This window comes from Populus nigra, chromosome 3 (assembly GCF_951802175.1).
Source record: "Populus nigra chromosome 3, ddPopNigr1.1, whole genome shotgun sequence".
In the NCBI taxonomy this organism is placed as follows: domain Eukaryota; kingdom Viridiplantae; phylum Streptophyta; class Magnoliopsida; order Malpighiales; family Salicaceae; genus Populus; species Populus nigra.
The window spans coordinates 7,904,531-7,919,359 of NC_084854.1; the positions used below are offsets into that span (position 1 = coordinate 7,904,531).

Genomic DNA, 14,829 nt, shown 5'->3' on the forward strand with positions numbered 1-14,829 from the left:
AACTTTGGATACAAAATCGTCGCTTCTATTCTTGTTTGATTTTGCTCAGTACCTCCCATGTGTCCCTTGAAATGGATTTTGTCAGTAGATGTTACAAAATTTAACTGCAGACGTTACAAAATTTAACTGGGCCTCCCAGATATCCCAACAGGGTAGATGTTCCAAAAAAATTTCAGTTTTTTCTCTTTTTTTTTTTATTTTAATGATTTACATGAGGTGTTTACCGATTTATTTTTGTTTAAAAATATATTAAAATATTTTTTATTTTTAAAATTTATTTTTAACATCAAACACATTAAAAAAATATATAAAATTATTTAAAATTAAAAAACCTTAAAATTTTTAAAAAATACAATTAGACGACAATGTGAATCATTATCTAAATCCTGAAGCAGCCGAACCTGGCACCTACAGTTGAACTTTAATTTAAAGCAAAGTGCCATAAGCAGTTTCTGCTCCATTTCCAATATCAAATTAGTTTTATATTAATCTTGATTCAGGCTGAGGTTTTGATTATAGATGTCAATGAAGCATCGTGGTTGGAGTCTCATGGCTGCATATTCATGGCTGGTGGAGTATTGGAAGTTCGATCACTGTCGCCATCTTTTGGGGTTTGGGAATACAATGTAAGTTTGATTAGTGATCGCTTAATCTGAAAAATCTATGCATTCATTGGTTTTATCTCTTCATAGTTGTCTAGGTATGATAAAGTCATTCATTCGGTATGAAAACTTGGAAGTTATCATAACAGGGACGCGTTTACGATATTAACATGGTTTTTCAATGTCATAAAAATGCAAATGTTTGTCCAAATTGTTAGAAAGACGTGGCGGGTCCAGTCTGGTATAAAAAGTTGTTGGCCAAGCTGGGCCAAGCCGAGCCGAGCTGTGGTATCAATACATGCAGCTGGGACAAGGTTACGGTAAGATGTGATCAGGTGCAAAACCTACTTCCAAAGTGACATGTTGAAGGAGGATTGCAGGCAAGGAAACGACATGGCTGAGGTAAATGAGATATGGCAAAGCGAACAGCTGTTACTTTCTATAGCCAAGATGCAGATGCAGTATGAAAACAATCCACAAAGCTCCCTCAAAACTAAGGATGGAGATTAAGTTGTCCAGGAAGTTTATATCAGGGTAACAAAACAAGCCTTGTAAAATCATGTTCATTACATCATGCATAGCAGTATAGCACAGTATCAAGTAACTCATTAAGAGAGCACTAGAAATAATGGTTGAGCTGGTAGATCCAGAGCAGGTAAAGATTACCGGTGAAAATCGATAGATACATACCATTTGCATGCCTTCACAAGAAAACTGAACCAATTTGCGAGTGACAGAGTAAGTGAAGATCCCAATCAATTTGATTGCGCAGAAAGTGAAGATCCCAGTCAATTTGATTGCGCCTGCTAGTAAGAACGCTAATGATAGAAGGATTCATGTAAATACTCAAATATCAACTGTATAACAATTACTCTCCTTCATAGCCCAGTTGACGGGCCCGTTGCTCCCATAAGGAAGTAACTTTCCTCTCTCTGATCAGGAATGCTTCAGACCGCTCTCTTGCCTCCTCACATGTTTCAGTGGCAGCATTGCATTTTTCTGCCTCCCTCTGGTATTGGGATGCCACCCTTTTTGCTTCACCAAGCGTGATGTTCATGTGATGAGCATGCTCTTGAGCAACAGCCTCTTGCAATTTCAACTCCTCTGTTAGAAGGTCCACAAATTGCTTCTCCATCTCCGTTTTGAGATCGGGGTCATTACTTCCACAATCTATGATGACCCCAAAGTTATGTCATGTCAGCGAGACCATGATCCCACAAGTCATAATTAAAGGAAGCACATAAATGAGAAAAAGAAGTCGCCAAAAGCTTCTGTCTATCCATTATAAAACAAGATGTGTAGTGAATGAGTGAATGAATGACTGGAATAAGTTCAAGCACCAGGAGTGTTAAAGCAGTTCTTTTGAGTTTTTCTTTTGTTGCATGGCCTAAATTTTTTCAGAAAAAGTGAAATAGTAAGAAATAGCAAAAGAGAAAAGGGAGCAGCTGGATCAAAGGTCAAACTAAAGAGGACATTTGACTAACAAGCAATTGTGCTTTTTTCACTCATCAAATTGTCAGTGAATCAGATAGGCCCTAACTCTTGGAAGTCAATAGCAACACTGGGGTTGTCAATTGAAATTGCATATTCTAAATTTGAATGAATAAGATTATTCAAGAAAGAGCAATTAAGATCAATTAAAAAGCATTTTATAAACTGAAATCATAAATGGAAGAAACCCAATAACTTAAAAAACCAAAATTCCCATTCTGCAGACTGAGGAAAGACAACACAATTTATGGGGCACATCCACATTTTTATCAAACAAAATGCAAGGTTCTTAGCGGTTGGATGTCGGAAATAACATATACAAGGTTAAAATATATGAATATATAGCTCAAGAAATCATTAAAGTCTGATAAAGTAGCTACACCCTAGTCTCATTTTACAAGAGGCTTTCAGAAAGTGCAGGATGAAAAATACGTGATGCTCTCAGAATAACAAATAAAAGTGATCCAACAAATTGGGTTTTTAGAATGAGCTCTAACCTGTGACTGAAAGGTTGGCCAACCCTGTAACCATAAAACAAAACAGAAGTCACAAGCATTAGTAGATAAGATCATAATTTCCTCAAAAATAAACTTTTGACTCCCAAACATGGTCTATTTGACAAATGATAAGCTCATAAGCACTAAGAGATCAAGTACAATGCAAAGAATTATTCAATGAGATTGCATCAAGAAAGGCAAGGAACTATGTGAAATAAAAAAAATAAATGGAATTTTTTTTCTAATAATTCTAATAGAGAGTACAATGAATGCTGTAGCTGGTAGCATTGTGCTGGTAAAAACCTTTTCAAATATTTGCTAGCAAACAAGCTTTGCAATTCAAATGTTTTCATGGAAAATTTCGATGCTCATTCAAATATCTTTTCAGCATGCAAGGACTAATCCTCACCACAAGGTTAATCAAGCAGTTGGTTGCAAACAGATAGGGGCCTTGAAAAAGATCACAACTTCTTATGGCTACAGAAACTGAGGGCATACTGCATAGTCACTTAGAGTTCAAAAAATCAGATTCAATTGCAATTAAAGCACCTGAAAATAAGAGGGGTAGCATGCAAGATCTGCACTTAAAATCATGCATCAGTAAAATTAAAACAATACTGTTATGTACATATACAGTAAGTAAAGCAAGTTCAAAGACAGATCTTGCAACTTCCCTCAATAACAAAGTGAGCTCATCCAAGCTTTACTTCATTTAATATGCATCACTAATAACTCTGCCATCATTTTCTCTTCTCAAAATAAAGGTTACAGCTATATGCAAGTAGAAATTGAAATCTAAAACCTGAAATTATCACAGATCAAAACCATAGAAGTTGATGAACTTGGTATCCCCTAAATTTAACTTCACCAAGCACGCAAACAATCCAATAATAAAGCAATTAAGAGAATTCAAGATCCAAAATTAGAAACAGAAATAGATCGAGACCACAAATGGATGAAACCTTAATTCCACTAAAATTCAATAAAACTCAATCAGGATGACGACAACCCAGATACAGAAACACACACAAAAAAAAAACAAGAAGAGAGAGAGTTCGATTGATACCAGGAGCAATCTTGAGAAGAGACAAAGGAGGGGGGCAGTCACAGATGCAAGGAGGACAAGAAGAGGTTTTAGAATCAGGAAATCCAATAGTCTTCTTGAATCTCCAATATAAAGCAGGACCACACACACCTAAAGCTGAAATAACTGCAAAAAAGACCAAACAACACCTCATGCAAGTCCCTGATCTCCTTGACATCTCTCTTTCTCGTATCAAGTACACAGTATGCGTGGTGCTGTCAGCTTCTATGTCTTGAGAGAAAGTGATAGAGATCTAATGATGATCTATCTATATTTAACGTGGATGCATTGATTGATAGCTGAGGCTGAATCAAGGAAAATGAATCTACTAATCCTTACTGTTTTGTCTGTGGGTTGTTTTTTTTTTATTATTTGAGGGAGTTTGCGTCACTGTTCTTTTTTTTTTTTTTAATAATAAGCTGCAAAATGTAATAAAAAATGCAATGAAATAATTTTATTTTATTTCGTGTACTCAAGGGAGTCAATAGTCAGCGCCCAGAGGAACTTTCACCATTTGGCAGGGAGGGAGAGGCAAGCTGAAAATCACCACATCAGTGGCAATAAATTACAAAAAACGAAAGAAATTTGCATGTGAAAAGAATAATAAAAATAAAGAAAAATGGCTGATGCTTTGATTTTTATCTATCTGGGTTTTTTTACTTTTGAAATCTTGGGCTCCATGGTGGGCCTTTGTCAATGGTAATTGGACTTCTTTCCTTTTTCTTTTTTCAGTTTTAAAATATTTGTTTATAGTATTATGGTAGTTTTTACATTATATATATATATATATATTAAATAAGCTAGCTACAAGTTATAGTTTTTTAATGAAATATATGTAAAAAACTATGATAAATATATATATTAATTAAGAGTTTATTTGAGAGTACGATTGCGTTTACTTTTCAAAATGTTTTTAACTCTGAAATGTGTTAAAATGATATTTGAGAGTATCAATTAATTAAAATGATTTGAAAATACTAAATAAATATTAATTTGAAGTAAAAAAACAAAAAAAAATTAAATATTTTTAAAATGTAAAAACTTAAATATTTTTAAATTTATAGCATGAACACTAAATCAAATCATAAATAGAGGAACCGGTGTTTCGTGTGAAAAGAAATCTTAAATACATAGTTTATTTAGATAAGGAAGTCAAAACTTGACACCAGTTCCTCTTTTGTCTGGGGAAAGCTGAAATATTCCACATCATAAAACGTTACATCGCTTTCTTATTGTTGTCGGTGCCAAAATTCCAGCTGGTAATGACATTGAAGGGTCCGTAAAAGGTTGACTTTGGCATCATTTTAAGACCATATTGACCGTTGAATTTTCCATGTTGAAATGCAAGGAGCCATATGAATGGTAAGATTTAGATCGAATTATGAGAATTTAAAAGTAAAATTCCAGATAGAGATCTAACTTCTAAATCTCAATGAATCTTTTTAACACACAGTCACCTTCCAGTAAATAATTTTTTTCAAACAAATTATATGTTTGCTAGATTTTCAGTACCACATTTTAGGGGTGATTATTTTCGATTCGGTTTGATTTTTATTAAAAAAAAATAACAAAACTGAAATTTAGAAAAAAAAAACCGAAACCGAACCGAAATCGGGTCAAACCAACTGGTTTCGGTTCGGTTCAGTTTTTTAGGGCAAAACCAGGTTCAAACCGGTTTGACTCGGTTTTCTCGGTTTTTGCTCATTTTTTTGGTTTGGCTCGGTTTTTTCAGTTTGGCTCGGTTTTTCTGGTTTGACTCGGTTTTGACTCAATTTTTTTTCCTTTTTTTTCGGTTTCGGTTCGGTTCAGTTTGGTTTTTTCAGTTTTTTGCTTATAAAACCAAAACTAAACCAAACCGGTCAGTTTTGTCATATAATGGTCATAGCCAACTTGTTATATTTGCTGAGAGTAATAGACGGTTACTTTTCGAGTGTTAGGTTTTCTGAAATATATAGATGCAGCTTAAATTATAAGTTTAATTTTTTTTTATAAGAGTTTCAAGGATCTTGTTAAACAATCTAGAGTTATTTAGAATTTATGTGAAGATTACTTGAGGACTAAATGTTCTTTTTGAATTTGAATATTTACTTTAAGGCTGGATTGTCACAAATCACAAGGCGTGTAAATACTCGGTCTCTAACGGTAATTCACATGAACCACCAGTGAGAAATCTTTCAAACTCTTTTAGGAAAGATGAATTGTTATACATTAGAGTACTAGCTCTTTTCTTTTGTGTTTTAGGTGTTTACGTATTGTACTCTACTCACAATTATATCATTACTCATAATAAATACGAGGCATAACATTCTATTTATAGAAAAATCTAAAAATCATATAAAAGACAAAATATCAATTTGTCCCTTAAATAATATCACTTATATTATTTCAGGCTAATTTTAAAAATTTATTCAATCAAGTCCTTACTTGATTGTTTTCAGGTCTAGAATTGTAACCTCTTATATTAATTACATTATTGTCCTCAATTTCTAAAATTTATTTACAATCAAGTCACACTTGATTAATTATCTCATTTTAATTTTAACCAATGGTTCTTATGTGTATGACCCATTAAGTTTTCTAATAAGTTAGCTCAAATATAAATCACAATTCTAAATAAAAATATGATTAGATAAATTAAACAAATTAATTTATTATCAATTCAACAATTAATTGATTTATATTTGAAGATCAAGTATAATATCTAGCAACCTATTATGATCTTCAAAATATTAGGAAAGTTATAAGTGATTTGAATTAACCTTCAGTGATCAGTTTCTCAGTGTAATTATTATCTCTTTATCAACAATGTTCTAATTTAGATATTATAGCATGAAGTGTGTCTACTATGTCAAATCATGTTTGTTCTCAACACCATATTCATTGATTCTTTAAATAAGATTTGAAACTCTTTTCAAATCTCATTTCACCTTGTGCAATGATTTATAATCAATACTATTTGAGAATAAATAGAATATTTTTTTTAATTCACCAAGGGTGATGAATCCTCTCATGATTATTCAAATACCTCTATATAATTTATGTTATACTCAATATCTATCTATTTGTTACCTTTAATTAGGACAACATGTAGCAAAATCAAAATATAACACTCCCTATATAAGATAACTTATTGATCAAGTTTAAAGATCACTTACACAACCGTCATGTGAGTTTTTTTCATAAACATATATGATCTCTACATATGAAATTCTCATACGGGTCTATTTAGTGTACATATCATCTGACAAGCACTTACATATTAGTTCTAGGTATCCCTCATACCTCAGTTTATGAAAATAATTGTTTCTTTTCATAAAAAAAAAATAACATAATATGTATTAGTTTCCACAACTCTAATAATATCCAGTCTTAATAAAGGTGGCGCTGGGATTGAGGGGCCAATAAAGGGGATGTATCACCCATCTATAATCTCATCTTCATTACCACTCAGTAAAATTCTTCATAATCCGCAGAGAGTCATTCATATTTTTCATGGAGATAGGTCATACATTCATGTACTCCTTGATCTAACAAAGCCGCAAACTTCGAAGATTGAGTACTCAGGACTGATTGCGAGCATCCAACGGGTGAAATACTACGGGTTGTCCACAGGTTCTCAGTCGTAGTGTTAGAGAGTTTGTACACCTAATTCTTATCGGGTCTATCGGACACCTCTAACCACAAATCCAGATTGATATCTGTGTGGGTTAAAGGATTGTTCCCGTATCTTTTCTTTAACTGGCTATTATATGTCTCCTAAAAATAAAAAATAAATAAATTCATCAAATTCAAGTAAATCATAATCTAAGAAAAAAAATGGTTGAAAACCAATATACCATAAATTGTTGAACTCGACTATCCACGAACTGCTACACTCCTTTTTTACGGTCCTCGCTCTGCATGTGCGTTTCCATAAAAAGCTATATTGGGTTTGGCTCATGTCCAAGAACCGTAGCTAGTAAGATAAAAATATTGTCAGTTAAATATATTTATAAAAAAAATTAAAAATAGATGTAATTAAAAAAAATCTTACCATCTGCTTCGCATACAAAACAAACGGAATGAAGCTGTCAATGTGCGTGGTAATGGAATTGTGAATTTGCTGACTCTGGTTCCTCGCTCCAAACTATGATCATCGCGTGAAACCCAAGTACATCATGTGCTGAATGTATTCCACTCATATAGTCTCCGAGATGTATGGCGGCTTGAAATCCTTCCAAACTGTCATGTCATTCCAGCCTGGTAGATCGCTTTCTTTCGTATATTTTTTGGATTTTTTATGCTTTATACCAAAAATCATGCAACCTATATAGTACAAATGAATTATCTATAAATAAATGAAAAATAAAATTTTAATATTTGAAATAAAAAATTATCCTAATTTTGATGTTACCTAGTTGCAGTGTGATTCTCTCAAACCCTCATTACAACATTATCATCAGCTCTATCCCATTCAAATTTTCTCTTGTAGTAAAAATTTATATAAATTTTTTTTTCAGCAATTTCAATAAAGTAAATGAATTAGCATAATAAAAAAATTAAGTTAATATTAACCTTAAACCTTGAAACCATGCATCATCCTGCGGTTTCCATTCAGAATGCTTGGAAACCTGGCTCCAATGAAACAATGAAATTTTCATCGGCGATTTAAATGTCAATATTATTGTTCTTGCAATCTCAATGCTTGTAAACCTGAAATTAAATAAATTTAATGAAATATTATTTTTAAAAAATTATTAAACATGTTGTTGTGAAAGCAAAACAAACTTATATCGAAATGTCATCTTTCCACTGGACCTCTTACTTGCGGGTAAATGAATCCCGTTATGAAGGACCCCCCTCGATGTTGAGGCATCGCACTTAACAAAGCCACATCATGAGTCGATGTTGGTGCCTCAAGTGCCTTTTCTTGATTGGCACCTAATTACTTGTGGTTGTCATTATTGTTACTAGAAGAACTAGCAGTTATCTTGTCCTCACGACGTATAATAGACTTTTCCCTAGGTATTTACATAAATTCACGAAAAAAATAAATAATTTCTATTTACAAAAAAGTTTTGGCGGCACCTTCCCTAAATGGGAAGCTACCCAAAAATTTTAATCTTGTAAATAGACAACAAATATGCCACAAACCAGTTGATTTTATTCAATTTCTACCAACAATTTTATATAATTCAATTTTGTAGAAAATTCTCATTTTCTACATGATAATATTTTTAATCCTAAATTTACAAGAATTTATTTTAAATGGAATAAATACAATATAATAATTAGAATTAATCCTACAAATTTAATTAAAAATTAACAACAAAATTTAACAAATAAAATGAAAATATTATTTCAATAACTACTACAATTCAACACAATTATTTCTAAGTGGTAATACTTGTGATCCTAAATTCACAAAATATTATTCTAAATAGAATAAATACAAAATAATAATTAAAATTAATCCTATACATTTAATTGAAATTGAACAACAAATTTGAAAAAAAAAACTAATTCAACAAAGTAATGCAAAAATTATTTCAATAACAACTAAAATTCAACACAATTATTAATTCATAAAATTATTAAGATGAAATAATTGAACGTAAACAAACACAAAAAGAAAAAATAATGCAAAAACAAATAATGGATAAGGAATGAAAATCATTACCTTAATGACATGCTTAATTTCGGAGTTGAACTAGGTGTGATAAAAAAAAACAAAATAAATGAAAAAACATTGTCAAAAAACCAAAAAACAAAGAAAAAGAAAAAGAAAAATTAAGAAAGATAACATAACATGTTGATTGTGTTGAGAGAAAGGAAACTTGATATCTATAAGGATTGAGAGACAGAAAGAAGAGAAGATAATAGAGAAGAAAAGAGAATAACAGTTTAAAATTGTGTCAAGAGATTTTAGAGAGAACAAAATGAATTAGCATCATCTGTTGTGCTCGTGGAGCTTTTATATTAGATTTTACGGACAGAATTCTCAACACAATAATCTCTTTTATTTCATACAAAAAGTAAACATCATGTTTTCATCATACTTTTGAAAATACAATAAATTAGTTAATTAGTATCACAACAAGTTTGCGATATCCACTGGGATTTGACCAAAATTTCAAATGAAAACCTTTTTATTTCTTGTCCTTTAGAATAGTAGGTTTTAACCCGATAAGATAAAAATTTCTTTATCAAGGAGGAATTTTCTTAAACCTTGAATGAACTATTTTAGATTTTAGAATGACTAGGTTTTTACCTGATGAGATAAGAATATCCTTATCAAGGAGGACTTTTCTCGAACCTCAAATAGACTAATGAATAGAAACACAACTTAGAGCAAACAACAAAGCAGCTTACTATATGTAGGGTGCACTAGTAGTGATACATCTTTTCCTTGCACAACTTGTCCCCTTACCTAGACTCTTGCGGAGTCTAGGTTTTCTAGTAACCATAATACTAAGTGACAACTCTTTTTTTTTTTTAATTGGTAAAGAACAAGAATTCATTGTCCTTTCCACCCATATCTATCCTAATAACCTTGATCTAGAAGGATAATCGTCGTGACACTACACACATTCAACATAGACAAAGATGTGCAACATAGACAAAGATGGTGGAGGACAACCTAACGCATTACTCTTTAGTTGGGAGATTGGGCACAACCAAGCCTAATTTATTGAATTATATTTAGTTTTATTATTAGATTTTAATTTATGTTCTTTTGTTGGGCTTTTATTAGTTAGTGGATTTTTGTTGGATTTTTATTAGTTAGTGGATTTTAAACTGAATTTAATTCTAAAACTGACAGGCAAAATCTATAATAGCGAGCAAAAGACAATGAACGTTTGTGGCATAGTTGACTGCAAACTTATATCACGCATGTTTCGTGCATCATCTCTAATACAACATAGTCAAATTCGGTCGAATAAATTGTGGTACATTCGGTAGCAAAAAATTAACTTCCACGATTGAAACAAATTATATATTGACTTCTATGGTAGAAACGCTAGAGAATTGCATGCAACACTCGAAGAGAACTATTGATATTTGCTAGGCAACACGAAGGATACAAAGCTCTAATAAGAAACTCATTCGTCAATATCTGGTTTCCTTTCTTTTTGATTCCAGAGACAAATATCCAGAAAGGAGAAATTCCACAACTCTGCCACAAACAACTGATGAATGATATGGACATGTTACAATCACAATTTTGCCATCCACCCGCTTCTTCAACACCACGACAAATGAAATGAGAAGCCGTTGCGTTGGGCTGCTTCCCTTGAAAGCCTACAGTATGGTACAGCATTGATTGGTTTTCTTTGCCTGCTTGTAGAACATCTGTTTCGACAATCAACCAAAGTTCATGCATTAAGCTCCAGAAGATGCAATTAAAAAAAACGTTGCTGAATTCAAGACTTGGAAATTAACAGAAGTGCTAAAGTTCCATTTTGAAACGGTAACTCGTAGATTTGATTTCCTTGCAGTCTGGGATTATAGGAAGTAGATCAGCCATTAAGAGATTATGGATAGAGAGCATAAGTAGATAAATAAGGTCAAAGCAAAAACAGTCCTGTTTTTTGTTTTTTTAAGAAGAAGAAAAACACAAATCAAAGGTTTCTAAAACAAGTACAACATCACCCTTTCGAACTGTTTGATAATCTGGACTCAGCCGGCTAAGTTTTCCTGCTTTTAATTACCAAAGGTCTATTCATTGCCAGAGGAAGTGAAGGAAAGGGGCAATTTTATAAAGGCTCTCAATCCCAGAATCATTTTTCCAACATTGAAGAATATAGGATTCCAATTAAAAAAAAATAGACAAGCTAATAATGTAGACTTTCAAAATGCAGCATCCAAATTGCTGAGAAGTGAAAACAACAGAACACCAGGTCAAATTTTTTAGAAGCCAATAGAAAAACTAAATGGTGCATTCATAAATCACCATAAAATTTCTTTTAAGAGACAAAACTAACTGCAGCTGCACAGACCATAATGAAAATGTGAGAAGTATGACAAATGCAAGTTCAAGCAGCATGTGGTTAATGGAAGTGCTAGCAATTCCCCAGGCTAAAAAATAATTGTATCCAATTTTCCTCCGAAAGGTCCTTTGCCCTTTTGAAATATGTAATGATCAAATATCTTTAGGATGTTAGTTAACACGCTGTTTAGTTATCGGAAAGCCCAGCATAAACAATCATGTAGTAGAGTTGTACACCTTTTTGTCAATAAACTCTATAGAGACCCTGACTACTTTCTCAACAGTGAACCATACTAGTACATGGAATGATGGTGCAGTGAAGCAACAAAAACACAAATTTGACGACTCTTAAACTTGCATAGCCTGATTTAGGAGGAAAAAACCAATAAATACACATACAAGAGATGCACAAGTACATTTTTCAGATACCTGTACACTAGAAAAAAGCATAACGGTAATTTACATATTTGTATGTGTACCTGTGATGCAGCACTCAGATCAGAACTCTTCTCAACTAAACTGTCAAGTTTCTCACCTCGTGCAAGCACACTATCGATGGTCTTATGCTGTACCAAAAAATAAACACAAACATGTCACAGCGAGACTAATATAGGAAGGTAAGAGCTACAAGGATAAAGTTCAGTAAATTACTTATGAATCACCAAAAGTAATCTATGCCTAAACTTTCAACTTTTAAGTCCTTTGGCATGATGTTCGTCTCAACAGCTAGTGAAAGAATAAAAAAGAATTCATTTACCATCCATATGTCAGGAAGCAATGGCAAATCAGAATGCAAGCTAAATGAGACTGAAAATTGAGAATCACCAAGCCTATGAGGTCAAAATCATTTAAATATGTGACGTATTCAGCAAGAAAACCTCATGTCAGTTGCTACACTGCAAGGAAGATCCTGGCTTATAAACAAAACGTGCATGCTATGCATATTGCACCAACACATTCTGCAAAAGGGACCAGGGCTATGCAAGTCTACATGAGATTAAAGCTGCCATTTGGTTCAATGGTAAGGTAATACTGATTTAAGATATATCACAAATTCAGGCTACTGAGTACGGGTGAGATAACAATCCACAGACTCAACATAGAACCAGCATTTTCCAGGGATGGAGTTCAGGCTACTACTAGTTTTACTGCAACTTAATCACCTCCTTTTCAGTTTGTAAGCTGTTAAATTTGGATTTCCAGGGGTTAGTTTCCCACACTTGGGTCTATCCAAAGAAAATGTGATTACAATTTAATCAACCAATTGCCATATGAGCCCAAGGAAGAAAAAAGAAGCATATATCATGGAGAAGAAGAATATGCTTTTTGTGTAAGTTGATTGTAGCAGTATTTCATTTCTAATTGATAAGGTTCCAAAACAGCAATCCCAAGATGCAAGAACCATGTAACTAAAATACCTCCAACCAAAAGCTAAGAATAGAAACAGGAAAGAGAAAAGTTAACAGATTTGACCAGGCATCTTAACTGAAAGAGAATAGGAAAGAACGAGTTGCAAAACTAAAACGTATGTAATCAACAGCCACTCACAAGGATAATTTTTGTCTCATCCAACTCCCTCTGGATTTTTAACAATTTGTCCGCCTCCGCAGGATCCTGAAAATTTTAAAAATTAGAAGGAAAAATGAAAAACAAAGAAGCCTCGAGATTCATGAGATTTGATGATAAACAACATCATACTTTTCAATTAAGAATGAAACAGAAAATGTAAATAAATTGCAGCCAGTGTTGAGCGTAGGATAAAAAGATGTCAAGTTACTTGGAACTTGGTCAAAGCTTCATTCAAATACGGCCAAGGTTGAGTGCTATCCGCTTGTGCAGCCCTCCAAGATTCACCAAAATTCTTTTGATACTCATCAATCACCTGTAACATTACAATATACCATCTTAAAATGAAACCTATAACATAGCAAGTGCAGTTAAGTTTATTCCACCAAATACAATAGCACTACAAAAACAGCCTATATAATAAACTTTAGGCAGAAACAAATGTTATCCATCACATAACCTAATGATTTCAGCGTTTAAAAAAAAAAGCCTATCGAGTTACAGTATCATGCTGGAAGGTCACTCGGAATCATTGCATTATAGAAACACAAAGAAACCTAGCAACATCATCAATCTATTTACATGATAACATGCAAAGTTCGTAGTCTTGATAAGGCACAAAACACAGTACAGCTGCATTTCAAAGCTAACATAAGAAAAAATCCAAGCCACAAAAACAAGTATTATTACCTGATTGAGAAGGGAAAATGCACTGCGAACCGGATAATGATCATCCATAAATCCCAACGCGCATAGTCCATTTCGGTTATAAGTATGCACTTTGTACTCTACATAATTCAATTCAATTATCTTGATCACAAGATCCCAAAAATCACCACAGATACTAACGAAATTACACAATTAGACATCAAAACTGGATCCATACATCAATCTAAATTTTGTTTTTTCTTAAAAAAAAAAACCTCCTATTCGATGAAAAGCTGAACGAGAAAAGGAGATGACAAACATTTGAGATCTTAAAAAAAAAGGTTATAATAAGAGAGAGAATATATTGAAACCGACCTTCGTGCTGGACTGATTGGCGTTGGCCGGGTGGGGTCCGCTTAGCTACGGTTCGACCGACGAAAAATATGAATTCCTTAACGCTAGAACGTTGGAAATACCCGAAATGACTCACATCCATCGCGTTTGCTAAAATAACCGGATCCGATCCCTCCGGGTTGCACTTCAATACCAATAGCGCCGTGATCTTCATCTCTCTCCCTCTTTCTACGATTTTCTTTCTTTTTTGTTTTTTTAAATTGAATTTCTCTCTATCTTTCTAAAACTCTGTTCGGTTTCGTGTTAAGAGACTGCTCTGTTCCTCCTTTTCTTCTTTTTTTCTTTCCTTCTTTTTTTTTTTTTTCGAATTTAGGTTTCTCTGATCTCTCTATCGGGATCGCCAAAGAGAAGAAAGGGATCTTAATTAGATGTGGGTGAGCTTACTTTTAGGCATTTGAGCTTGCCTCACTGGCGATGAAGTGTTTGAGCTGCTGACGCCGAGGAATGGATCTGTACCGCTTCTGCAGTTTAGAGAAGAAATTTTAATTAAGAATTGAAAAGTTGTTACATATATTTAATAAAATAAAGTGAAAAGGATGTGAATTAACAAGTCTTAAA

The 14,829-nt window shown here is 33.0% G+C and overlaps 2 protein-coding genes across 2 annotated transcripts; both read right to left on the reverse strand.

The window, feature by feature from the left end:
• Positions 1–1,102: 1,102 nt before the first annotated feature.
• Positions 1,103–4,064, reverse strand: LOC133690167 (uncharacterized). The gene is made up of 3 exons (XM_062110383.1): positions 3,657–4,064; positions 2,591–2,614; positions 1,103–1,772 (listed from the first exon to the last, which is right to left on the reverse strand). The coding sequence occupies exons 1-3, from the start codon at positions 3,850–3,852 to the stop codon at positions 1,471–1,473; spliced, it is 522 nt and encodes a 173-aa protein (XP_061966367.1). The 5' UTR covers positions 3,853–4,064; the 3' UTR covers positions 1,103–1,470.
• Positions 4,065–10,682: 6,618 nt separating this feature from the next.
• LOC133690224 (VAMP-like protein YKT61) lies at positions 10,683–14,784 on the reverse strand. The gene is made up of 6 exons (XM_062110450.1): positions 14,233–14,784; positions 13,900–13,997; positions 13,421–13,525; positions 13,192–13,257; positions 12,123–12,209; positions 10,683–11,006 (listed from the first exon to the last, which is right to left on the reverse strand). The coding sequence occupies exons 1-6, from the start codon at positions 14,423–14,425 to the stop codon at positions 10,956–10,958; spliced, it is 600 nt and encodes a 199-aa protein (XP_061966434.1). The 5' UTR covers positions 14,426–14,784; the 3' UTR covers positions 10,683–10,955.
• Positions 14,785–14,829: the final 45 nt, after the last annotated feature.